The sequence below is a fragment of the Syngnathoides biaculeatus genome, chromosome 7, assembly GCF_019802595.1.
Source record: "Syngnathoides biaculeatus isolate LvHL_M chromosome 7, ASM1980259v1, whole genome shotgun sequence".
Lineage (NCBI taxonomy): Eukaryota > Metazoa > Chordata > Actinopteri > Syngnathiformes > Syngnathidae > Syngnathoides > Syngnathoides biaculeatus.
In genome coordinates this window covers 7377443-7405260 of record NC_084646.1, presented here as the reverse complement: position 1 = coordinate 7405260, position 27818 = coordinate 7377443, and the positions used below count along the sequence as shown (strand labels likewise).

At 43.4% G+C, this 27818-nt stretch overlaps 2 protein-coding genes across 2 annotated transcripts in view; one reads left to right on the top strand and one right to left on the bottom strand.

Annotated features, from left to right (window-relative positions):
- The window catches only part of lpp (LIM domain containing preferred translocation partner in lipoma), a 176295-nt gene extending 172598 nt beyond the window's left edge, over nt 1-3697 (bottom strand). Inside the window, exon 1 of the mRNA XM_061824484.1 lies at nt 3580-3697. The gene's annotated coding sequence lies outside the window, so the exon portion shown is untranslated. The remainder of the gene's footprint in view (nt 1-3579) is intronic.
- Nucleotides 3698-14928: 11231 nt separating this feature from the next.
- On the top strand, nt 14929-27433 carry bcl6aa (BCL6A transcription repressor a). The gene is made up of 9 exons (XM_061825896.1): nt 14929-14964; nt 16405-16576; nt 17331-17552; nt 18038-18985; nt 20611-20789; nt 20956-21123; nt 22177-22307; nt 23070-23207; nt 23324-27433. Exons 1-9 carry the CDS (start codon nt 14934-14936, stop codon nt 23465-23467), a joined length of 2133 nt encoding a protein of 710 aa, XP_061681880.1. The 5' UTR covers nt 14929-14933; the 3' UTR covers nt 23468-27433.
- Nucleotides 27434-27818: the final 385 nt, after the last annotated feature.

Here is a 27818-nt window from a genome sequence, read left to right as displayed (position 1 = left end):
CCGTGACCCTCTTGAGGATAATCAGATCAGAAAGGGATGGATGGATGGATGGTTAGCAATGACTCAACTCACTAACCAACCAACTGAACGTTAGTCCAACTGTTTTTAGGTTGATCACTCGCCCAATAATTCACGAATATCTTGGTCAGCTTGCTAATTAACAAACAGACTGACGGACAAGCAAAGTACAGACTGGATTGACGGACAGACCGATGGACTGACCAAATAAACAAACAATCGGGCGACTCTTCAAGACGTTTCTTCGTATCGCGACATTAGCCGCCAAATTTGATTTGCGTTTTGTGGGCGAGACCTTTCCAGGTTGAGGAAGAGACATCTGGCGTGATGTAACAACGCGATACCCCCTCCGTCCCGACAAGTTATAAAGAGCAATATCTGCTTCCCCAGCTTGAACTGAGTTTAGCGAGATTAATGCACTCAAATGTTTGTTGTATAAAGGCCGTGTTTATCAAACAATGTGTCTCGATGGCAGATGGCTCATCATCTCCGGACGCCCGCCCGCTCGCCCGCCATGCTAAAGGCACAGCTAGTCTGTGTGCGCCCTAATGGGATTGCAGACTTCTTCTTTCCAATGAATTATATGTAGAACAAGTGGGATTATTTTAATCTCTTTTTTGCCCCTCCCCCTCCCACAAAAAAAATCAGCGCTTGTAACGTTCGCGGGGAAATCCGAGCGAGCGAGCGCTACCGGTCGCTAGGTCTGACTTTTCTGCGGGATTCTCGCGTTCCGTCGTTCCTCTGGAGAACTTCAAGACCGCTTTGTCCCGCTTTGGTCTCGAGAGAAGACGAGTAAAGGTTCTTTCCGTCAACAGGTGGGGTTGTACAAGATTGAAGACTACATTTCCCAGCATGCCTCACCCTCTGCAGGGGAAAAAAGGTGAGACTTCGGGTTCTACAGGGAAATGTTTGCTTGGGGAGATGGTCGGTTCCATTCCTACCGATCAGCCAAACAAAGTAACGAGACTGGAGAACAACTGATGACTTAGTTTGCTCATTGGTGGGTCTGTCCACCAATATTGCTGTTTGATTTAGGCAACTAACTACCTAACTAAGGCGGCAGGTAAAGCGTTCTGAGGTTCCAGGTTCAATCCCCGCCTATGTGGAGTTTTCACGTTCTCCCCCGTGCCTGCGTGGGTTTTCTCCAGGCACTGCGGTTTCCTCCCACATTCCAAAAACACGCAACGTTAATTGGACACTCTAAATTGCCCCAAGGTGTGATTGTGAGTGTTTGTCTCCATGTGCCCTGCGATTGGCTGGCGACCAGTTCAGGTTGTACGCCGCCTCCTGCCCGTTGACAGCCGGGATAGGGTCCGGCGCTCCCTGCGACCCTCGTGAGGATACGCGGCAAAGAAAATGGATGGATGGATGGACGGACTACCGAACTAACTCCGCCAGTCTGTTGCTCTGTTTTCCTCACGACCAGATAAACTGATCCGCTAACCCGCCAACCTTTTTCCATTTGTTAGTTGGTCATTCAGTCGGTCAAGCAGTCTATTTAATTGGTTAACTGGTGTTTTTTTTTTTTTTGGGGTGATTTGTTGTTTGGTTCGTTCATTTGTTAGTTCTTTTTAACTCACTAAGTCATTCGGCATGGCCATTGGTTGTCTGCTTAAGTGATTTGTTAACTAACTAACTAACTAACTAACTAACTAACTAACTAACGCTCCGGGTGTCAGACTGACCAAGCGAGCAACTATTAGTCTGTCAGATTGCTTGTTAGTGAGTCGGTTTGTTTGTTCTTTTAGTTGTTTCGTTAGCTTAGTTGATTGTCTGATTTGTTTCATAGGTAATACTGTCGTTATTTTTTTGGAAATAATTCTCAGTAACTGACAAATCAAGTAACCCAAATCGCGAGTAAACAAATGAATAAACTGGTCGACTGAACGATTTACCAACTACTTAAACAACTAAGCTTGCTTGTAAGTAATTTGGTCAATTTTTTTAATATGGTTGTTGTTGTTATTTATAATTTTTTAACCAAGTGGTTTCTTTGTGGGCGGCGCGGTGGAGCAACTGGTAAAGGATTGGCCTCACAATTCTAAGGACTGGGGTTCAAATCCCAGCCCACCTGTGTGGAGTTTGCATGTTCTCCCCGTGCCTGCCTGGGTTTCTTCCGGGCACTCCGGTTTCCTCCCACATTCCAAAAACATGCATTGGTTGGAAACTCTAAATTGCCCATAGGTGTGATTGTGAGTGCAACTGTTGTCTGTCTCAATGTGCCCTGCGATTAGCTGGCGACCAGTTCAATGGTGTACCCTGCCCACCTCCTGCCCGTCGACAGCTGGAATAGGCCCCGGCACGCCCGCGACCCTCGTGAGGATAAGCGGAAAAGAAAATGGATGAATATTTAACTAACTCCTTGTATTTATAATTAATTGTTGAATATTTGCACCAAATCTTCTCACGAAGCTAATGTGGCCTCAATGGAGTTTAGTCTGACTTCAAACTATTGCGGTGTTAAATAGTTCGGATGGGGTGGATCAAATAAATATGGAATGCCATCCTAACTTATTATCTGGACCGAGGATATTTATAAACACCCCGCCCCAACCAATAGAAATTTTAACAGGCAAAATCACGGTCATAAAAGCGATGTATCATCCGGTGAAATAAAACATGAAAGGGCCATATGTCAACTTGAAGGCTCATGTAAAGCATCTGCGAATGACATATGATAGGAAAATGATTTCAAGCAGTAACTCATCTGAAATAAAAAATAAAAATAGCAAGACTCACTTATGTCACTGCGTCTCAAACTTCTTACACCAAATACGTACTACCGAAAAAAACATTACTTATCCCTACGAGAACCACCACAATCAAAACACGGCAGTGTACTAGTGCAGTATCATTGTGCCCAGTTTTGATATTAAAACTGTGCTTAAATATATTGGAGGATTTCACTTGAATTTAAGTAATGATTCAAAAGTATTGCACATAAAAGTGAAAAATTGTACCTAAATACGCCTTTTAAAACAATTTTGTATTTTGAAATGTTGCAAAACATCGTAAAAAGGATCAAAACCAGAACTTTAACTCACACTGTCATTGTGCAGAATTTAAATGTGGAGAATAAAAAAAACGTCTAGCGCCACTAGAGTGAGCACTAGCGGTCCGCGTAGGCCGGTTTTGAGAACGACCGCATTAGATAATTCAATATGTCAAACTGAGCATATGCACGCATCCTCTCCATGTCTGCAGAGAGCGGTTTAGGGATTGAGTTGATCCCGGTCAATCCCCACGGTGTGCTTGCGTGGGATTGAAAATGCAGGAATGTACTGCACTATAATGCCGATTGCGGAGGGGGGGGTGGCGGGGCGATACGCCGTTACGCTAATGAAGGTACACGCACGAACGCACACGAGCCGTTGCGGTATTGCGCCGCGACCTCATCTTACGAGTGCCCCGTTCAACCAATTTTGGGAGTGATAAACCGTCACGGTTTTGTTGTTGTTTTTGCTAGCGAGATAAAATTTGATTTACAGCACGAGTGCGCTTCGCATGTGTGATTGAGTGAAGTTAAAGAAATAATAATAATTAAAAGAGAGCCGTACTCACTGAAGAACTTTCGATGGAGGTAAATATGTGCCACCAGGATTTGAATTTGAAATGTAAAGTTATCACATTTTCAATAGTTGTATTTCTGTGTAACTTTTCAATGTTTAACAATTCAATCGGCTACAATTCGCTGTGTCAAATTCAGCGTCTGTGCCACCAGGCAGGGTTACTTCCTGTCAGAACCGAACAGGCAGCCAATCGCAGTTACGCTTCCTTAGTCATGTGACGTCACATACCAAGGAAGCGTAACTGGATTGGGTGGCTGTTTAGTTCTGACCTCAAGTAACCCTGCCTGGTGGCACAGACGCTGAATTTGACACAGCGAATTGTAGCAACTATTTAAAAATGTGACCACTTTACATTTCAAATTCAAATCCCGATGGCACTTATTTACTTCCAGAACTTTCAGACGTTTTCAGATCGGGGTAAGAAGTAAAACGCAAAAGACGAAATGAATACACTAGCAAGGAGCTAGTCGCAGATATGAGCCAAGTAGTATATACGGACGTCAATTAGCCACGGTTTTTGTGTTTTGCGTTCAGGCCCGGTCCCTTCTCCCACACATTGCGTTACCATTGACAGTTAGTTAGTTAGTTAGTTAGTTAGTTAGTTAGTTAGTTAGTTAGTTAGTTAGTAGTTAGTTAGTTGGTTGGTTGGTTAGTTAGTTACCGTAATTTCCGGCCTACAGAGCGCACCTGATTATAAGCTTCACTCAGCACATTTGTAAAGGAAATACCATTTGGTACATACATAAGCCGCACCTGTGTATAAGCCGCGAGTGCCCACATTGAAACACGAGATATTTACAAAGAAAGACAGTACACAGAAAGACTTTTCAAAGTTTTAATACCTTAGCTTAGCTTAACATAGCAACAACATGGTGCCACGAACAGGGCTGTTAAAAAACAAAAAAACAAAAACATAGCTAAATCACTGAGACGTGGCACTAACGCTAGCGTGGCACTAACAGGGCCAGTTAAAAAACACATACTGGTAAAAATCACTGAGAAATGGCAGCAACACAGCAGCAACATGCTAGCGCAGCGCTAACATGCGCTAAAAAAAAAAAAACATACAGGTAAAAGTCACTTTTTCGGCACATACATTCCACCGGTCTCACTCTTACCTTTTCCGCTCGAGTGCCCCCTTGTGGCTGTTAGAAAAAAATGCACAAATTAGCGTGTGAAAAAAAGTTGCGTTTTATAGGCCGGAAATTAGTAATTAACCGGAAGTTCGATTTTGGGGTTTTTTTTTTTGCCTTTTCTTAGGTTGTTCCGTTTGAACATGGCTAATATCACGTTTCGGAACGTTAAAATACTTCATCCACGTGAGCACACGGGGAGTTTGTTTTCTATTTGTTTTCTCTGTGGAAAAAAAAAATTGATTGGGGTTTTGCATGCTTTTTTTTTGTTTTGTTTTTTTTTGGCCTAGCATGCACAAACGCATAGTTGAACCATGATGTGAGGAAGGTTGGTTAAAGTGGGCGTGGTTTGATTCCCACTAGTTAAGAAAGAAGAGGTGCTTTGTTCACCTTCGGAATTCCAAAGGTGCCGTTCCAACGGAGCGAGGGAGGGGTGGGGGGGTCGCCGTGTGGAAAATTCCAATTTTGCAGTTTTGCATTCCTGTCAGGCCGAAAAACAAACAAAAACAAAAAAAGTCTTAATTCCACACGCTTTTGGATCGGTGGAATTGGGCCGAAGCAGTGCCAGTACAAAGAAAGAAAAAAAACAAAACAAAACAAATAAATACCCTTACTTCAACTTTTGTAACCTTGGCTCTTCAATAGAAAGAGAAATTTCCAAAATGGATTGAGATGAACGTGTGAAATGATTTAGAGTCAAACCTGCACGTACGCTACTTCGGAGTAAAAACAAAACAAAAAAAAAAACAAAACAAAAACCGTGGGCTGCCTGCGGGCGCGCGGGAAAGCTTTCATGTGGCATCGGGGAATTTCTGTGTGGGTAAACTGACAAAAAAAATATTCCGATATCTTTTTCTCTGGCAATTAATCCTCATTCAACTGTCATGAGTAATGGTGAAAGTACGATGACGGGCGACGTGCAGTCGAGTGCGCGGTGCACCAAAATATGAGGGACACCTGCGCAATCTGACGCGATTGTGATATCCCAACTGTATTACAAGAAAAACTAATAAACAATCACGCGACACTGTAAAGTAATACATTAGACAGTAAAATATAAACAGATTTTATTTTATTGTACTGTATGTATTTATCTACATATTATAATATACTATATAATATATAATGAATTAAAAATAAAACAAGTAATGATATATATAAAACATTCATCACATGCCATGTATCTCCATATTTTTTCATTAATTTACAACTGTAAAAAAATATATATATTGCATAAAATAGTCTCCCTTCAAAAGCATGTACAGTACATTTTATTTTGTATTATTGTATATATATATATATATATATACACACACACACATATATACACAAATATATATATAAAACATTCACTACATGCGCCATGTATCTCCATATTTTTTCATTAATTTACAACTGTAAAAAAATATATATATTGCATAAAATAGTCTTCCTTCAAAAGCATGTACAGTACATTTTATTTTATATATATATATATATATATATATACACACACTTAATGTCATGGATCTCCATATTTTTTCATTAATTTACAACTGTAAAAAAAATACATATACTGCATAAAATAATCTCCACTCAAAAGGATGTACAGTACATTTTATTTTGTATTATTGTATATATATATATATATATACACACACACACATATATACACAAATATATATATAAAACATTCACTACATGCGCCATGTATCTCCATATTTTTTCATTAATTTACAACTGTAAAAAATGTACATACTGCCTAAAACAATCTCCACTCAAAAGCATGTGCAGTACATTTTATTTTGTATTATTATTGTATTTTTTTAATGTATACATCCACATTGTACAATGTAAAATACTAGCATCAACTATGTAAAATGCTTCAAACAACATAAAAATAACATGACGTCCGCATGTATCTCTACTTTCATTATTATTATTATTATTTTTCAATTTTGTAGTTACAATTACACTTGCGCCGTGGAATGATACCATATTTAATTCCGCCCTTAATGACCGCATTGGAATTTGGAATATGGGAGTCCTGCCGGCAGTCAAATTTATACAAACATGCACCTCCGCATAGCAAAATCAGGGAAAAACAGATCATAACTCCATATGAAATTATAAGGTGGCAGTTCAAGCGATGTTCAGTTATGAGTGCGGACGTCCGTGGTGGCCTGCCAGGGCTTTTTTTTTTTTTTTTTTTTTTTCAGTGAAAGTTAACAATAGAGAAGAGTTTGAGAAGAAAAGGAGGAGAAGGAGGAGGAGGAGTCTCTGCGGTGCTCGCGACGCTAACATCGATGCGTGTGTTTGGGTGTTGCAGCCATGTTGCATCATGCCACACAGAACAAAAAAAAAAAAAAAAACTCTTTGCTGACAATGAACACTCAAGTCGGCACAATTTTGCTGCGAAAACCTCAGACAAAAGTGAAGCACTTTGCAAGTGAGGCAACGTCCGGGCCTCGGGCTTTTGTCACCCGCCGTCCGCGACCCCCCCCCCCCAAAAAAAAAAAAAAGGAGTGGCGCGGGACTTTTTCCCGCCGCGACGCCGAATGAGCGGACCGAGCCCACGCGGCCTTCCGGAGGGTTAGCGTCGGAGGCCGGACCCGGAACGCTCATCCCGCCCTGTTGCGTGGAAATCACTTGTCACCGTCTGACAACTATCATACGGTACGTGCTACGTCAGACGCTAGCGATCAGGTCGGCAGCGTAACCAGGAAGTCCCGTTGTCTCCACAACTATTATACTCTACGTTCACACCAGATGCGACCAGCATTTACATGGAATTGTCTGATTGTGCAATGTCGATCCCCTAACAGCGACACGTTTTATGGTCGTCGCAGTGCTCGGACGCGTACTTGATGCTAACCACGGCAAGTTTCTCGAAAACTGGATGTGACATGTCCATCCTAGGCTACGACTAGCGACAACGCTTTGAGCCGTACTGACTTCGAGATTGTTCAAACACGATAACGATGCTCGTCAACGGGAGAGCGTCACCCGCCGTCCCCGGCTTGCGCTACAAGCTCTGCGTTTTCGGCAGTGGCGCTAGCTCGGAACAGAATCTTGTTTCGAGAGACTTGTCCGTCGGAGCAGTGTGACGGAAAAACTGCAGGTGTACTTTTGGGACACACTATTTTTATTTTTGACCCCAGACACTCAGATCATCGAATGATCAGAATCAGTATTGGAAGAAAAAAAGTACCGCAATTTCCGGCCTACCTGGTTATAAGCCTCACCCGGTACATTTGTAAAGGAAAGAAATACCATTTGGGACATACGTAGGCCGCAGCTGTGTAAAAGTCGCAAGTGCCCACTTTGAAACCGACATTGAAACAGTAGACGGCGCACAGAGATTTTAATGCTAGCGCTGCCGTGCTAATGCTAACGCTAGAGCCGCCGCGCTAACCCTAACACTAGCGCTGCTGCGCTAACAGGGCCGGTTAAAAAAAAACATCATGGTAAAAATCACTGAGACACGGCGGACCGGTAAAAGTGTTCTTCCTCGGCACATATATTCCACCAGTCTCACGCGTACCTTTTCCGCTCGAGTGCCCCCTTGCGGCCGTTAGAAAAAAACGCACAAATTAGCCGCATCACCGCGTAAACCGCAGGGTGGAACGTGTGTGGAAAAATTTGTGGCTTATAGGCCGGAAATTACGGTACTTAACTATTGATTCTTTGAAAAATTCTTCTGTTCCTGCTCTGATGAACCAATTTTGCCAGATCCTTTATTTGATTGTTTTTAACAGTTTGCAGGTAACAACTGTGGCGGTAAACATCCATTAAACCGGCTTTTTACGCATCATGGCGAGGAAGTGGTCCAGGGAACCACTGCAAACATCAACACAATTTATGTTTCTTGCTAGCCAAAATGCTAGCAAAACGTTTTTTTATGTCCCCGTGCCCTCTTTTAGGTTAGCTTGTTTCGTTGTTTTTAATACATTTCCAATCTAAAAACTGTGGCAGTCAACGTAATTTTGTTTTTTACGCGTTCCCGCCTTTTGATGTAATTCGTTTCTTCGCTTGTATCCAACGCTAGCGAAGAACTTTGGCGGCAAACCTCGAAAGTATTTTTACGTAGCTTGACGACCAAGCGGTACCAAAACTGTTCATATATTTTCTGAAACTGAATCTGAATTTGTTTCATCGTTTTGAAGCGTTTTCCGCTTAAAACTCGCGACGCTAAACGTCCCTTGAAAGCGTTTTTGAGGAAGCAGCTCACGGGAAGAAGAAGACGGCAAACAACAACACCGGTACCCGATTTTTTTTCACCCCCTTTTTGAGCCGAAACAAAAACAAAACTCGTTTTGTTTTCCGTTTCCACATACTGTATTTCCTCTTTTCTGATTTCTTCTATTTTTGTCCGCGGTTGTGAACTTTTTGAAAGTCGTCCAACCGTCCATTTTCTGAGCCGCTTATCCTCACGAGGCTGGCGGGAGTGCTGGAGCCAATCCCAGATGTGAGGGTACACCCTGAACTGATTGCCATCCGATCACGTGGCCGTCAGGCAATCACACTCCCAATCAAAACACCCAGATTAATCGCTTATTAATATAAACGTTACTTGCAGTTAGCTTTTAAGTCGGGAAAAATGTATAATTGCGTTTTCCGGACCACTTATCCTCACTAGAGTCGCAGGCGCGCTGGCGCCTTACCCGGGTGATTCAGGGCGAGAGTGGGGATCCGCCCTCAACTGGTCGCCATCCAATTGCAGGGCACATCCATCCATCCATTTTCTGAGCTGCTTATCCTCACGAGGGTGGCGAGAGTGCTCTAGCCAATCCCAGCTATCAGCGGGCAGGAGATGGGGTACACCCTGGACTGGTTGCTGTCCAATCACATGGCCATCAGCCAATCACACCCAGATTTATGAACATAAACATGACTTGCAGTTTGCTTTTAAATCGGGAAAAATGTATCATTGCATTTTCCGGACCACTTATCCTCACTTGAGTCGCTGGCGCCTTTCCCAGGTGATTCTGGATCCACCCTGAACTGGTCGCCATCCAATTGCAGGGCACATCTATCCATCCATTTTCTTAGCCGCTTATCCTCACGAGGGTCGCGGGAGTGCTGGAGCCTATCCCAGCTGTCAACGGGCAGGAGGCGGGCAAGCTACGCCCTGAACTGGTCGCCAGGCAATCGCAGGGCACATGGAGACAATCAGCCGCACTCACAATCACACCTAGGGGCAATTTAGAGTGTCCAATTAATGTTGCGTATTTTTGGGATTTGGGAGGAAACCGGAGCGCCCACCCGGAGAGAACCCACGCAGGCACGGGGGGAGAACACGCAAACTCCGCGCAGACGAGGCCGGGACTTGAACCTCGGTCCTCAGCGTTGTGAGGCTCTACGGCTGCTCCACCGTGCCGCCCCTTGAAAGTCTTTTTTTTTTTTTATTATTTAAAAATGAATTTTGGCGTGTAAGCGGTGCAGACGAAGGCGCCATCCCATCCTGCGTGTAGGGGGGGGTCATGGGGGGGGGGGCGGCAGTGGGGGTGCATTATGGATCAGCAGCGCCGCCAACGTCCCCCGAGTGGATGGAAAGAAAGTTGACTCTGCTCTTTGTTTGCGCTCTTAATTATTGTATTTTTTTTTTTTTTTTGTTACTTCTTTTTACCCGACTCCTTCATGGTTTGTTTACACCTGCAGTCTTTTTTTTTTTTTTTTTTTTTTGCAGATGAACGGATGCTACGGCGTTCCTCAAGGGGGGGGGGGGGGGGCAATGTCAGAGTCATTGCAGCACAAAAGGGGTTAAACACAAAGGGGAACTGCAGGCGGCGTCCGTTTGGGTCGACGTTTTCATTGGGTCAAAAAATGTCATCAAGAAATGTTTTGGACTGAATAAAAAAATGATAATAATGCTTGCACCGCACACACACAAAAGTGTCCTATTTTTAAAATCATCAATATGAGGGCAATATGAATGTCAAACTCAAAGTCTTCAGTTACTGTAGATTTTAAAATAAAAACTATAACTATAATAACAAATGTAAATATCCATATATAATATTTTTAAAATACGTGTGGAAAAATATCAGTGAACAAATATGTGATATAACAACACCGAGTATGTGTAACCAGCATAAAATAGCAAAATATTAACATTATATCTTAAAAATACAAAGATGAGCGAATATGTTTTCATAACACAGAGTATGGGTAACAAACATAAAATATCAAAATATAAGCATTATATCTTAAAAATATCAATAAGCAAATATGTTTTAATGACAACACAGAGCATGGAAAACCAGCATAAAATATCAAAATACAAGCATTATATCTTAAAAATATCAATGAGCAAATGTGTTTTAATAACAACACAGAGTATGGGTAATCAACATAAAATATGAAAATATAAACATTGTATCTTAAAAATACGAAGATGAGAAAAAAATCAGTGTATAAATGTTTTAAAAATAACAATAATAAATATTTTTAAAATGCACATAAATTCGATTTCAACTGAAAAGAAAATGGAAATAAAAAATATATATTGCTTTAAAAATATATATGTATATAAGAAAATCATGAATGTAAAAAATAAAATATACAAATACAAAAAAATCCCCCAAAATACAATATTAAGAAATTCAAGGAAAAAAGTGAGGAGAGGCCAGAAATAATGAAATCTTACAATTTTAATCTGAATATAAATTATAATAAATAGTAACTAAAGTCATAAATGCTTCAAACGTTAAGAAACAAGGCAGAGTGGGCGATACAAAACAAAAACAAAAACGTGGAGTCACTCCATGGAATGCAACATTTTGTAGGGACTCCAAAATATGAAACGTTTCAAGAACATTATCAAAAATACTTTATTTATTTTCCCTGTCAAAATAAAAAAAAAGTATCTCCACAATGGGGCTTTACGTACATTTTTTATTCTTGTTGTTTTCTTATCATATATAAATACAAGCAATCCTCCACCATAAATTTAGCCATCCATTTTCTGACCCGCTTATCCTCACGAGGGTCGCAGGCAGCGGTGGAGCCCATCCCAGCTGTCAACGGGCGGGGGAGGGGGGGGTACACCCTGAACTGGTTGCCACCCAATCGCAGGGCACATGATATATGATATATAATATTTGGAGTATTTTAATGATCTCATGTGGTCAAAATATTCCAAAATCTTCTGTTTTAATTGATATTTTAAGTGTGTGTGTGTGTGTTAGGAACCTACCATAAGTGTTTTTAAGAACTGAAATGTACTTTATTCCAAGGATATTTGAACTCGCCCGCCCCTGCCATTAGTTTTTCTTCCCGAGATGAAAGGAGCCACTGACAAGTACGACGCTTTGGAAGCACAGAACTCTCGCGTTCGATTCCGACATCGAGGAGGGTGCGCCCCACTACGTTACCGCAACCGATCGCGCTCGACCCGACTCGACCGGGCCAGCTCCCGATTCCAAGATGGCCGAGGCCGTGACAGCAGGCTTCGCCTCCCAGACGTGAACGTTATTTGTCATCTTCCATGAAATATTGTTAGATTTGACCCACATTTGGACTGTTTGGTTTCTTTTCTCCCACTCAATCGACATGACACTGACTGGGATTCAAACGATATGATGCGAACAATCAAATTGTATCCATTCATTTTCTTTGCCGCTTATCCTCACAAGGGTCGCGGGGCGTGCTGGAGCCTGTCCCAGCTGTCGACGGGCAGGAGGCGGGCGGGCTACACCCTGAACTGGTCGCCGGCCAATTGCAGGGCACATGGAGACAAAAAACAGTTGCACTCACAATCACACCTTGGGGCAATTTAAGTTTGTCCAATTAATGTCGCAAGTTTTTGGCATGTGGGAGTGTCCGGAGGAAACCCACCCAGGCACGGGGAGAACATGCAAACTCCACACAGGCAGGTCCAGGATCGAACCCGGGACCTCAGTACTGTGACGCCACCGCGCCGCATATGAATAAAATGGCAGAGGAAAAACAATATTTATGTAAAAACAAAGTATGCAAAAGAAGTAACCATTGCTGTATCAACCACCAACATATACTGTACGTACCCAGATTGTATTCCGATCCAAAATCCACTCCGAGCGGCTCAAATCTAAAACCGCTTGTTGTTCTGCATTACAGCACAAAAGTTGTTGTTTTTTTTTTGTAAAAAAATCAAAGCAACATCGCGTCGTGGTGTTTTTGCGGCAGAAAGTTTCACTTGTGTGCCAGGGAGCCGACGAGGGGGGGGGGGGGCAGGGGGACGCGGAATCCCTGCTTTGGAATCGCCGCGGGGGGGCTTTCCACCGCGTCAGTGAGTCAGAGGCCACACGACTGTCACTCAACATGTGGCGCGTACTCGCCTTCTAATTTTCAACTACAAACAAGTTTGAATGGTTTTTGTTTTTCTCCCCCCCCCCCCCAAAAAAAAATGCATTTATTGTGTGAGGAACGGCGCGACGTGTGTTCTCCATTAGAACCATTTTGGCCGGCGACAAGAATATTCATTGTGGTTCATTTTACAGCCCCCCCCCCACCAAAAAAAAGTAAAAAAAAATAATAATAAAGAAAAAAATTGGTACAAATGAAATTAGACTTAATAAAAAATGTTTGTTTTTAAGAATAAAATAAATTCTATAAAACAATAAATAATGACATTCAAAATTATGTTAAGACCATTTTATTATAAAATGCACGACTGTATAAAGTATACATTTAAATGTAATTAACAACGTAAATGGCAGATTTTTGAGGGGAATAAAAAATTAAATTAAATGTAAAAATGAAATAAAGTACTTCAAAACTGAAAATAATAAAACTAATGATGATAATAAAACTTGGAATTGTATATACACTTATAATTATAGACGAGAAGGCTATATACATTGTTGAACAAAATACAAGGAAAGCAACTGAAATGATAAAAACTACTAAATACAAATAATACATACAAAAATATGAATGTATTTTTAAAAAAAATCCCAATACGATAAAAACTTGAACATGAAACGTAGAAATATAAAAGACTTAAAAATTAAAAGCAACAAATGAGAAAATATATATCATATGCAAAATATAATGGCAGAAATCTTAGATACCGAATTAAATTTTAAAATTCTGATTTTAAATCTGCAAAAATATACGAACAGAATCAAAGAAAGGAAAGAAGCATTCATCTATCCTTTTTTTCTGTAGCCCTTATACAATGCAAAATAATGACAATTATAAATGGAAAAAATAGTCATCAGCTATCGGTTAAATTATTAAACGCATATAGTACACAAATATGATAGAAATAATACAAATATTGATAAACGATACTACGATACATTTAAAAAATTGTGATAAGAATAATAAGCCATAGGAAGAGATCATTAAAGTTAGGAAAGATATTGAATATGAGTATCAATATAAATCGTTGTAAATACAGAAATAAAATAAGTCATACTTCATATTAAACTCTGTTATTAGTAATTAAACATTTTATTGTATTGTTACTATTTTAATCACTTTTGTGCATGTTTTAAGTCAAATTTAGGATTACTAAGAAAAAAAAACAAAAAACAAACACAGACACATACTGCTACATTTTCCCAGATTGTTGAACGCGTCTCAACGTTGGAGATCCCGCTTTGCTGCCATGGTTTTTGCCAACAATGACGCGTTCACGGACATGCAACAAGTACGCCACTTTCGCACATCTCGAGTCGAGGGCCAAAACATGCATGGAGCTTGAACCCAAACACTCCCGCCACTTTCCCGACCGTGTAATATGGAACAAAAGTAGAATAAAAAGCTGAATGTGTGCCGTCCACAAACCCCCCCCCCCCCCGCCGCCGATGCCGACGTTGAGCCTCCTTAAGTGGACTCTGTCGCTCCTTTTCGTGACGACGCCGAACCACTTCTCAGAAGCTCCGCGGAGGGGGCGGAGCTCAGATGCACGTGACGTCACAAACTTCGGGCGCCACCAAACTCGCAGGGGGAGGGGAGTCCGCGCTAACCGGCTGCACTGGCGTTGAGTGTTCCCCCCCCCAAAATAGTCGATTTAAACTAGTTTGCACGCCGAATTTGCGTTTTATGCGGATGTCGGAACGGATTCATAGCGGGAACGTAATACGGAAGAGTTTGAGAACAGAGGGGGGGGGGGGTGTGGGAGCCGCCGCGCGATGAGCGGCTCGTTCCCCCCCCCCGACCGGAGACGTTGGTACGGTCCCGGACTCAAATTCCGAGAATTGAGCTGGTCTGATTCTTAGAACTGGGCTTCTTAGAAGTGGTGATGCAAGAAGTTTCTAGGAAAGCGCTACCAGGTGATTTTTTTTTTTTTTGAAAAATTTCATTTAAAAAAAAAAATTGTTATCCCTCCCCTTCCTCCTCTCATCTTTTACTTGTTATTATTTGGCGAGCAACTTGTTGTGTCTGTAATGTCACCGTTTTTGAGATGTTAATTTGTGTGCGTGTAATGTGCGTACTTGTGCGGCGGCCGCGGCGGCGGCGGCGGCTCTCCGGCTGTCAAGACAACCGAGAAGCCGGACCCGTCGTTCCCCGCATCCCACCTCCCCCACCCATGCTCCTTCCCATCCCCGCAAAAAGCTTCTCGCTTTGTCCTAACCTTCCAACCACCAACCCCGCGCGGTCCTCCCTCCGCGGCGTCTGTAGCCGAGATGAGCCGCGCGTTGGGCGGCTGCAGCGAGGGCCAGAGGCGGCTCCCCTCCCGGTGCTCCCGGTCGTCACACAGCACCAACTTTGACCCGGGATGTTTTTTGTTGTTCTTCTTGTTGTTATTGTTATTATTTTAAAACCTTTGATGCAATGTTGAGATGCGAGCAATTGTCGTGCCATCGCGTAAATGTGCATAATGGGAGTTGTGTCGTGCGTGCGTTTCCGAGGTGGAGTTGTCAACTTGTCTCCTTGCATTTGCGCAAAGTGAGCTTGGTGTGCGCGCGGTGCAGGCGTTTTTCCCCCTCCTTTTGTTATTAATTATATAGCTTACTTTAATATCTTCAGCTCTGCATGCATGGTGGAAAAAAATATATAGTGCAGAAAGTCCAGTAAATCTAAACGCTAAGTCAATAAAGTGTGCAAAAGTGCACGAACGAAATTTATGGTTTTAAAATTTTTAACCCCGTGACAAAACCTCCTCTTGAGCATGCCTCTTATTTTAAAAATTGCAAAAATTGTTATTCGCGTTAGAAAATGACTCAAAAATAGGCTCCTGTGCTTGGTTAAAAGTGTAAAATGTATTTTTAAAAGTTATGTGAAAAAAAATCGAAGGCAAATTATGGTAGTTTTATAAATGTGGGTGTTTAAAAAATATCATGGTCCGGAAAGAAAATCCAATTCCTGTCTTTTTAAACAATTTATGAAATTAAAAAAAAGTTATTTATTGCATAATTCTATCACACTTTTTTTTATTTTTTTCGGTGTGCGGAGTCCGGTCGTTCTCGGCTGTGCCCCCCCCCCCCTTTTTTTTATTGTAATTCATTTAAATAATTTGTTGTCCTCTTCTTGTCAAACCGCGTTTCCCTCAAAAATGCGGTTCGGAACGGAAGGTGGGGGGGGGGTGTGCGTGTGTCAAAATTTAAATGTCCCAAACCGGCTTCGTAGTCGGCTAAATGGCGCCCTCTTGTGCCGCTTAAAGTGAACTGCGCAGAGAGCGCCTAAAATTTAATTTCATCAAGAACTGTACGCAACTGAGCAATTTAAAAAATATATATATTTTGTGTTTTTTTTTGCATGTATTTCCCCAGAAGTGGGCAGGATGTCTTGCTTGGCCGACAGCTGCATCCAGTTCACGCGCCACGCCAGCGACGTCCTGCTCAACCTGAACCGCCTCCGCAGCCGGGACATCCTCACCGACGTGACCATCCTGGTCAGCCGGCAGCAGTTCCGGGCGCACAAGACCGTCCTCATGGCTTGCAGGTACGCATTCGCGAGTCCCCGGGGGACGGTTGGTACAGTAAAATCAGGAAAGTGTGTCGCTGTCCCTCAGCTCAATGAAACGTTTCCACTTCGCGTCCAGTCATCTAACGCAGTGAAAAAAAAAAAAAAAAAAAACCCCAAACACAATAAAAATTCCAAGACCGGAACAAATGAACTCAACTGCCAAAGGGAGCTAATCAGATTCAAGACTTCAACTCTGTTTCTGCTTTCCCGAGCTTTGGTTTTGTGCGTCTTGACGTTCGGCAATTTAAGTGTGTCCGTTATGCAAATGCGTTCATTGTCTCCCGAAGCTCTTCTTTGCGAAGTCTCGGCGAGCACGAGTTTCCTTCCCGGGACCCTCTCGGCCCAATTCTATGAGACACATCGCCTTGGAGGAGTAATTCTGCTGTATGTCATTGCGAATGGACATCAGGGTGACGGAGGAAGGCACCCTGAACACAAAAATGGAAATCGGATCCAGGGAAAACTCCACAAATATCTCTGAAGTCTAATAAGAGATTTAAAAAAAAAAAAAAAAAAAAAACCTTGAAAATGTGTGCATTTAATAAATAATGACTCATCTCCTTGACTTAGTTTGGAAAAAAAAAAAAAAAAAAAAACAGAGCACCTAGAAGGGATTCAGTACCTGGAACCAGAAGGCAAAAACTGAAACTCCAAGTGAACAGAATGTGTGCTGTCTTGAAAAAAAAGGACAGTTCTTATCTGATCTTGTCTTGTCTTTGCATCTACGCAGCGGGCTCTTCTATACCATCTTCACCGACTCGCACAAGTGCAACCTCAACGCCATCAGCCTGGACCCCAAAGTGGACCCGGAGGGCTTCGCCATCCTGCTGGAGTTCATGTACACATCCAGGCTGGCGCTCAGGGAGAGTCTGATCGTGGCCATCATGAACACCGCCGTCTATCTGCAGATGGACCATGTGGTGGACACCTGCCACCGCTTCATCAAGTCCAGGTTGGTCAAATTGTTCCCGCAGTGGAGGTTTCTGGTTCGGTTCCGGAAAAAGTCCACGCTAAGCACCTGACTTTAGGGGCTTTTTTTCGTGTCAAACTGATACGTTCCGTGATGGGTATTCTTCCGGTTCTTGGGTTTCCTGCGGGGGTGGTGGGGAGGGGCGCTATGATTTCTAGTCAGTCACTGACCAGGGCCCAGGACAAGATCTGGATTGTGTCCCCACAACAAATACAAAGTCTGCAAGGGAAGGGGCAAGGGCTTTGTGATGATAATGAAATTCTTAGCACCTGACTTTCTGGGCACTTTCCAGCTTGGTTTGATCGGTTTTTGCCAATCACCCGCAGTTGAAAAACAGGTCATCTTCCAGTCAATGAGATGGCACCATCTTCTGGCGTCTTGGGGGATTTCAGAAGGTTTACAAAAGCAGCCGCGAGATTACCGCACTTTCACCGTTTTGGACGTACATGCCGTTTCTTCTCCCGCAGTGATCCGACTGGTAAGCTCCCCAGAGACGAGTTCCTGGTGAGTCCGCTAGTTCTGCCCCAGGACGTTCACGCGTACCGGCCCCACGATGTTGTGGACGCGTTGCACAGCCGCGTGGCACCCTTCAGAGACGTGCGGCCGACGTACACCTCCGGCATGCTGAATGGCGTCAGCACACCTGGCAACTACCATCTCTACGGGCAGTTCCCCATGCCGGGGTTCCCCTTCCCTCTCTGCAAGCTGACAGATGCCAAGACCGCGTTCGGCGACCTGTCGCGGAGCGCGATCCACCACAAGCACCCGCACGACGCCGCCGCGATCAGCAGGGCCGAGTACGCCCGAGCGGTGGGATCCTCCGGAGTCCTGCACGCCGCAAACTTCGCCCCCAGGGAGTTGGGGCGGGAGGACGAGGTGAAAAAGGAAAGCCACGAGGGGCTCGGGCTACCACTGGGCCTCGGTGGAAGGAAACGGGTGTACCCCATGTTGACCTTGGACCACCACAAAGACAAAGAGCACGTCCCGCCGGCCGAGGAGGACTTGATCCACCACCACTACCCGCTCGGGATCTCCTCGGCCGGCCGCAAGAGCCTCATGAGCAGCCCGCAGAGCCCCCTCAAGTCGGACTGCCAGCCCAACTCCCCAACCGAGTCCAGCAGTAGCAAGAACGCCGGACTCTCGCAGGCCGCCTCCGGGGCGCAGCAGGCGGCGGCGGGCACGCAGGACCCCAAAGCCCGTAACTGGAAGAAGTACAAATTCATCGTGCTCAACCAGAGCGCCAGGGAGGACGAGGCCGGCCTGCGGGACCCGGGCCTGTGCTCGCCTCAGCGCTTGGGCCTGCAGCCGTACCTCCACCCGGGGGACTCGGACAACCCGGAGGCGCAAAACACAAGGAAGGGCGTCGAGGATCATCCCGTGCCGCAGACCAGCCGACTGAACAACATCATCAGCAGGTGAGGGAAACCTCCAGATCTCGTGATGTTCTTGGAGTCTTTTTTTTTTTTTTAACCGCCTTCTAATACTGACGACCTTTGATTTGTCATAAAATTAGGGTCTAAAAAGTAGGAAAATGTGGAAGTTTGAGACCGTTTAAAAAAAAAAATCTAAATCAAGGCGACTGCACACTTTTTGGTGCGTGATTGCGGGAAAACACCTGGTTCTCGGTGATCAAGGTCACGGTAAACCGAGGTAACGGGACTCTTAGTTGGACTTTGAGGAATTTCTGGACGTTATTCCTGACGATCCAAATTCTTTCGTTTGTACTTCAACCAAGCAGCTCGTATCCCGCTCCCACTTAGCAACAGTGTGATCGGTTATCGGTCCCTACATGAGACCTGCGATTGGCCGGTGACCAACAAGTCCAGGTTGTAATTTTCCAATCGCCGAATAGCCATCTGGCGTCTGAACAGGACCCTTCCACCCGTTCCGGGGCGGCAATACACACTTTTACCAGTAAACAAACTATTTTATATTATTTGCCCAAGACAGGAAGTCACGGTGAAGCAGTTGGCCTCACGGGGTTCAAATCCCGGCTCCACATGTGTGGAGTGTGCATGTTCTCCCCGTTCCTGCGTGGGTTTTCTCCGGGCACTCCGGTTTCCTTCCCACATCCCGAAAACGTACAACGTTAATTGGAGACTCTAAATTGCCCCAAGGTGTGATTGTGAGCGTCTGGATGTGCCCTGCGATTGGCTGGCGACCAGTTCGGGGTGTGGCCCGCCTCCTGCCCGATGACAGCTGGGATAAGCTCCCGCGAAGCTCGTAAGGATAAGCAGCTCAGAAGATGGATGGATGGATGCCCAAGAGAGAGCGGTCGCAAAACAGGGGAAATGAGTCGCTTGATTAGTTTTGCCTTCGTCTCGACCGCTCCGAATGTTGAAAAGATGCAAAAACCTTAATTTGGCCTTAACTGAAATTCTAACCGATGAGTTGATTAAAAAAGAAAAGACACGCTGGAAATTCAGACAGCGAGCAAGTGACTTTTTTTGTTTTTGGTCACCCTGATTAGATGCTCTTTTGACCCCGCAACGGATCCTGCGCTGTATTTCCCGACGTTTGCTCGCCATTTTTTTTTGGTTTTGCTAAATTACAAGCCGAGCCTTTTATATACCCTTACATGGAAACGTCTTGCTTATGATGAGTTTATCCGTCCCCGTAAAAACGACTACGTACTCCGCCGCCATCTTCTCTGTACAACTATTTACAACATCCACCCGCCTGATTTTTAGTCCTCCGCCACAGACTCGATTTTATTTTATTTTTTTATTTTATTTTATTTTACAAAAGAAACCTTTTTGGATTTTTTTTGACACCGTTTCAGCCCAGATCAGCAATGGCTACTTGGTTTTAATCAATCAGATCTTGTCAACTTTCTCCATTAGTACACTGACCGCAATTATTTACTTAGATGATGAATTATGAATATGAATTATCAAATTTAAAAGTAGTTTTTTTCGGACATTTTTAAGAAGTAGGGAAGATTGGGGAAAACTGGAAAAGATTCCCAGTGGCCTGGAAAGGTTCCGTCCACTCCTGAAGAAATGAGACCACTTGACTGATGTGCGCGTTTCCCCTGAAGTGCACTGGACGGGTCCCTGAGGAACGCCGAGGCCCAGCACCCGTCGCGGTACCTGAACCGGCTCAACTGCTCGTCGTGCGGCGCCCAGTCCCCGCAGCACTCCGAGGTCTGCCCCTCCCGATCGCGGCTGGGCGAGGACATGGTCGAGATGCACTCGGAGTACTCCGACTCCAGTTGTGGTTAGTTCGGGTTTATTGTTCAGGATGATTTTTTTTGGGGGGGGGTTACGGGGGGTGGATTCTGGAACGCTCCGCTATTCGAGCCCTGCCACATATCACTGCGCAAATGTCAGCTAAGGGGGGAACTCTGTTCCAATCCTAACGTTCGGTTTCTCCTCCCGAACAGAAAACGGCACCTTCTTCTGCAACGAGTGCGACTCCAAGTTCGCCGAGGAGGAAGCGCTGAAGCAGCACGCCCTGCAAGTCCACAGCGACAAGCCCTACAAGTGCGACCGATGCCAGGCTGCCTTCCGCTACAAGGGCAACCTCGCCAGCCACAAGACCGTCCACACGGGTGCGCCGACGCTCAATTCTTCACCCCCCCCCATCCACTTTATATCTCGAAGCCCCGAGACAGTGGCCTGCACTGAACAGCCAAAATCCGTTTGTAATGATGTATTGGTGCCACTGGGTGGCGCCAAAGCATTATTTGTACACTAAACATGGCTCTGTACCAAAATCTAAACTTTTAACAGCGACTTCCTCACAGTTCTGAGGATCCGGTCTCAAATCTGGCCTCGCCTATGTGGAATTTGCACGTTCTCTCCAGTCACTCCAGTTTCCCTCGCATATGGTCGGTTAATCAAAGACGCTAAATTGCCCATAGGTGTGAATATGAGTGCAACTAGTTATTTTGTTTATATGTGCCTTGCAATTGGATGGAGACCAGTTCTGGGTGGATCCCCACTTTCGCCCAGAATCACCTGGGAAAGGCGCCAGCGACCCTCGTGAGGATAAGCAATTGGGAAAATGCACGGATGTATTATAAAGTTTTCCCGACTCTAGTGAGGATAAGCGGTCCGGAAAATGCAATTATACATTTTTCCCGATTTAAAAAAAAAAAAAAAAAAAAAAAATTCAAGTAATGTTTATTTTAATAAGTGATTTATCTGGGTGTTTTTTTTTTTTGTTATTTGATATTAGATTAAAAATAGTTTTTTAATGTTTATCATTTTTTTTGTTTTTTAAAAATCGGATCTTATTTCAAATTGACAGTGCAGAAAATTCACAAACTACCGCATTAAGATTCAGTTCTCGGTTTGGTGCGTGCTGTCAAACAGAATGCAAAAATGTTGATAATAATTTTGTTTTATTATAAATATTTAAAATGAAGTTACTGTTGAGAGGCTATTTTAGGATTGAAAAAATTTGAGTTAAACAAGATCTCTGATAGATTGATCATCAAAAATTGTTGTTGGCGGATGAATTAATTGCTTCACTCCTATGAAAAAAAATATATATACAGTATAATGCAAAAATATGGAGAGGGGAATTATGGGCAAAGGCGCAGGTGTCTTTTTTGTCGTGGTTTTCAAACTTCCAAAGCGGTTTGTCGTCGTTTCCCCAGGCGAGAAGCCGTACCGCTGCAACATCTGCGGCGCTCAGTTCAACCGACCAGCCAACCTCAAGACTCACACTCGCATCCACTCAGGAGAGAAGCCATACAAATGTGAGACGTGCGGCGCTCGCTTCGTGCAGGTCAGATTTCTTATGCGTCCCTCGCTCAAGTACTTTGATGAAGACTTTGCCATTGCAAGAATATGAATACCGGGGACATTTTTCTCTCATCGACTCTTAAATATGCGGTGTCGTCATTAACTCTTTAATTTGGAACACCGGCAATGTCTTCAAATGGTAATTTCAAAGCTAATCCCTCCTCATTTTAAACTTTAGCCTTGATTTGCCTTGAAATCTTCTTCTGAGACACTAACACTGACTTGAAAGCCCAACTGCAGCTCGAAGACCCAATTGTAAAACATTCTTGAATCCCTACAGCGAATCTGAACATACCTCAGGGGTTCCATTGGATCTTAGGACCTCGGCTAGCTGTCTTAGCGGCCCCGTAGCTTAGCGGTTAGAACATTGGTTTGGTAAACCAGGGGACGAGAGTTTCTATCTCACTGGGGCTTCTACTCCCCAAGGGGGGTTGCGTCAGGAAGGGCATCCGACGTTTAAAAACTGCGCCAAACGGAGATGATACGCCGAGGCAAGCCGGAAGAAACTTACTAGCTAGCCGTCTTGGCGGCAGAGCTTACTCCGTAGCGTCCCCTGAAAAGTAAGAAATGATGATTTCCTTGAAAGCAGTTTTAGCAATCAAAACAAAATTTGGTGGACGCACCCATCGTAGCAGGAAGCGCAAAAAAATCTCAAGAACCCGTTCCGGAAGTTAAAAGCGAGCATCCGTCGTCCGTCTGCGGTTTTCTTGGTGGCGAACTCGCAATTCATTTGTAATCCCGGCAGGTGGCCCACCTGCGAGCCCACGTGCTGATCCACACGGGCGAGAAGCCGTACCCCTGCGAGATCTGCGGGACGCGCTTCCGCCACCTGCAGACCCTTAAGAGCCACCTGCGCATACACACCGGCGAGAAGCCCTACCACGTAAGTCGCCATTCAGGTCCAAACGTTTTTTTTGTGAGAAGCCAGTCGACTATACGATCATTTTTCTCGGAGATGCTAAATTTGCGATAATACTTTTTCTCCCAACCGGGCCGCAGTGTGAGAAATGCAACTTGCACTTCCGCCACAAGAGTCAGCTGCGTCTGCACCTGCGGCAGAAGCACGGCGCCATCACCAACACCAAAATCCAGTACCGCGTTTCCACCGACGCCATCCCAACGGACCTGACCAAGGCCTGTTGAAATGGACAAAACGCCGCAATGGACAGCTTCGCCCCCGCCACTCCCCCAATCCCCCACAAAGCTCGTGTACAATCATCCAGAAACGCTAGTGCTGGCCGTTTTCCGTTTCCGCCAAACACATCTTGGCTAAATTTGGAACACATTAAAATTGAATGGATTGGTAGCAAGTACAGTACAGCCTCGGTTTTCAAACGGAAAATTTTGAGATCTTTTTTTTTTTTGCTTCTGTTTTTGTACGAAAATCGGTACTCGAACGCCCCCAACAAAACCCGGAAATAACAGAACACGTGCGGCCCGACCGGGTGACCCACCCACGACGCGCTTTGTTATTGTCAATTCGAACGAACCCCCCCGAAAAAAAACCCGGAAATAACATAAATCGCGCGGCGGTTGATTCGGTTTTCGAACAAATCGGTTTTCGAACCGCCTTCTGGAACGGATTGTGGCCGAGAACCGAGGCTCTACTGTACTTAAGATCTCCCGCGTGGGCCGGAAGGGGTACCCATTTCTTCAGTTCTGATGAAGTTACGTCAAATTCCACAGTGAGTTAATGTCATTCGAAAGAGTCAAAACTCAAAATGTCGTCCGATATCGTGTTCAAATTTTGCACTTTAGTAGCAGTACTGTAGATCTCCATCCGTCGCTACACAGGCCAAAAATGTGATAACATTAATGTTGATGAAGTAAGGCCAAATTTCCTTTTTTTGTGCACCGAACACAGGTAGCAGTCTTATTTAGACCACTTTGTCATTTTACACATCAGTAGCAATTCTGGAGAGCCAAAAATACTGTTGACGGTGGCCCGTGAATCAAAACGACGGTTTCCGCAATATTTTTCCAATTGCTTTCATTTCTTTTACCCTAGTACCGTAATTTCTGGCCTACAGAGCGCACCTGATTATAAGCCTCACCCAGTACATTTGGAAAGGAAATACCATTTGGTACATACATAAGCCGTACCTGTGTATAAGCCGCTAGTGCCCACATTGAAACACGAGATATTTACAAAAAAAGTACACAGAGTTTTCATACTTTTAATACCTTATCTTGGCTTAACATAGCAACAACACGGTAGCATGAACCGGGCTGGTAAAAAAAAAAAAAAAATGTAGCGAAATCACTGAGACGTGCCGCTAATGCTAGCATGGCGCTAACAGGGCCAGTTAAAAAAAAACATACTGGTAAAAATCACTGAGACACAGCAGTAACACAGCAGCAACAGGCTAGCGCAGCGCTAACAGGGCCGGTTAAAAAAAAAAAAAAACATACCGGTAAAAGTCACTTCCTCGGCACATATATTCCACCGGTTTCACTCTTACCTTACCTTCTTAGGCCGGAAATGACGGTACTCAAGATGGACGCCTTTTCTTCTTTTGTGTCACCCCGCCATCCAAAGTTATTCGTCTTATTCCGATCATGTTAACCCACGGGTGTCAAACTCAAGGCCAGGGGGCCAGATCCGGCCGGCCGCATGATTTTATGTGCAAAGGCAAATCATATGCGTCGACTTCCGTGATTCTTGTTCAAATCTGAACAAAAATGTACATTGAGATATTGCAAGCATTTTTGACTTCCGGTAGTGGAAAAACCCATTACCCTTGATTTCTTCTTCCAAAACCAGTTCATCAATTTCGGGAGTAAATACGATGACGTGATTAAAGGTTTTTATGATTTCAGTCATAACGGGCCTCTAAGGGAAACAATGTGGACCATTCCAAAAACGTTTAACCCCTTTGTGTTAAAATTTCACAAGTTAGTAGCAGTACTCAATCTCAAAATAAGACTAAAATGCTTTCACTTTTTTCACTTGAGGTCAAAGGTGTCAAACTCATTTTTGGCGCGGGCCACATTGTAGTTCCAATTTCCCTCAGAAACCATAAAAATCTTTAATCGTCTCCCTCAAACTTACTGACAAAATTTCTGGAATAGTTTTGGAATCCGAAAACTGTGTTTTTCACCCATTGTTTATGTTTGGTGACACAAAAATGCTAATAGCATCTAAATGAAATCATTTATGATGTACGACAGATATTTAGAACAGATTGTCACAAAAATCATAGAAGTTGATTTGCCACCACGGGCCACATAAAATCATGTGGCGGGGCAGATCTTGCCCCCGGGCCTTGAGTTTGGCACCAATGGTTTGGGTGAAGTCATTTGAAATTCTTCACGCTGCTTTTCGGACATGTAAAAATGTCATCTGACGTTTCAAAAAAAAAAACATTGCTGTGCAGTTAACACTGGTCACAGTTTTATTCAGTTCACATCACAAATTTGACAAGCGACTAGCTAGACTTGTGATCTCTGCTAGCATGCTGCTAGCTAAAAATCATACAGTTTTCTTTAAGTTTGAAGTTACTCCATAGTTGTCGAGTCAGTGACATTTAAAAGACACTGTGTTCACTGAACAAACAAAAATGCTTGTTTCCATTTTGTTTTTACGCAGAATATAGGTCATTTTTTATTCCAAACGTTAAAATTTCAAACAGTAGCAGCGGTACACTAGATCGCGACACAAGCCAAAAAAATGACAACGTTCTTGCACGTCAATGCGACATCCATTTAAAAAAAAAAAAAAAAAAGGAATACAGCTTTACAGCGATATTTGGATGATGTTCAAGTTTTGTATGCCATCAGCTGTACTCAAGATGTCCATGTGGACCAAAAAAAAAAAAAAAAAAATGTACGGGCAGCGGCCATCTTGCTCCCCGCCAACTTTTTGACGCGTACAATCATTCGAGACGCTAGCGCCGCAACTGTGTTCGGACAAATCAAAATGGCGCTGTTACGCTTACAAGCCGGGGGGTAAAATAAAAGAGGAGAGAAAAAAAAACGGGTTTCCACTACATGTGAACGTACAGTCACTTTATGGTTTATATAATACGTACAAATCTATATAATAACTATGTGTATGTACGTACGTGTTTCTAAACTTTGAAAGTACGCGTGAAAAAGCTTTATTTTGTCAAAGGATGGAATGTAAAAAAAAAGTGATTTTTCAGGAGCAGATTAAAAAAAATACAGTATTTTATATCAGAGAAATTAATTTTCTGGAAACATTGACTGACAAGTGGTTGAGTATATTTTAAAAATAAAAGGGGAATTGTCTACATTTTTAAGCACTGTTGTGAAATGAGTTGAAAAAAAAAAAGTACAAAAATTGAAAATTTTGTCCGACAACCGCTTATGCATGAGCCACTCACTTGAGGGGTACGATTATAAATATATTGTGACATAATTATTGCGTATTTATACATATTTGTGGGATTGTCCTCTGCGGGCGGAGCCAATCGTCTTTGATGTTTAATTCAATTTCAACGTATTTGTATAGGTGTTTACTTTCTTTTTTTCAGCTTGTCGTTGTTGTTTTTTTTTTTTGTTTTTCATAAGTGAAGGTTTACAGTTTTTGGTCATTGTTATCGCTCCCGACGTACAGTTGTGTAGTTGTCACTTTGTACATATACACTGTGGATTCAATGTGCCTTTTCTCCACGGCAACGCAATTCAGCTCGATTTAAGGTACAACCCCCCCCCCACCCCTCCGTGTGTGTATGTTTGTATGAATGTGCGTGTATGTTTTTCAAATGCTTAGTCAGCAACCTTCAAAAACATGCAAAATGTATCATTGTAAATCTTTTTGGATTGGGATTTTCTAATGCAATTGACAAAACTTGTACAATGTCCTTTGATGTATGAATGTAAAATAAAGGTATTGGATTTCTATGTATGAATGAGCGGACATGTTTTTTTTTTCTTCCCTAGAAAAATTTATAAACTATCATGATAGAAAAGTAAAATTACACGTTATAATATGAGAGGAAAAAAATTTTAATGCTTACTAATTTTTACTTTAAAAAAAGTGGATTTTTTTTTTTACTTATAACTGTCATTAAATATTTTGTTTCCTGAAATCACCTAAAAACTTTACCTTGAAAATTTGCAACTTTATCTGGTTAAAGATTAAATATTTTCCCACCACCAAATTCAAAATTGGACATTACATCAAAGTATCCATCCTCAAATCCATTTTTTTTTGCTGCTTATCCTCACAAAGGTCGTGGGGTTTGCTGGAGCCTCTCTCAGCTGTAAATGGGTAGGAGGCGGGGTACACCCTGAACTTGTTGCGACCTTCACTCCCAATCACACCTACGGGCAATTTAGAGTGTCCAATTAATGTTGCATGTTTTTGGGATGTCGGAGGAAACCGGAGTGCCCACCCGGAGAAAAGCCACGCAGGCACGGGGAGAACATGCAAACTCCACACAGGCGGGTCCGGATTGAACCCAGAACCTCAGAACTGTGAGGCCAACGCTTTACCAGCTTCTACACCCTGCCACTACATCAAAATATA

Coding starts and splice junctions, on each gene's coding strand:
- bcl6aa (XM_061825896.1), top strand. CDS start 14,934: ATGCAAGAAGTTTCTAGGAAAGCGCTACCAG. Junction 14,965..16,404: donor TTCTAGGAAAGCGCTACCAG/GTGATTTTTTTT, acceptor GTATTTCCCCAG/AAGTGGGCAGGATGTCTTGC. Junction 16,577..17,330: donor ACCGTCCTCATGGCTTGCAG/GTACGCATTCGC, acceptor GCATCTACGCAG/CGGGCTCTTCTATACCATCT.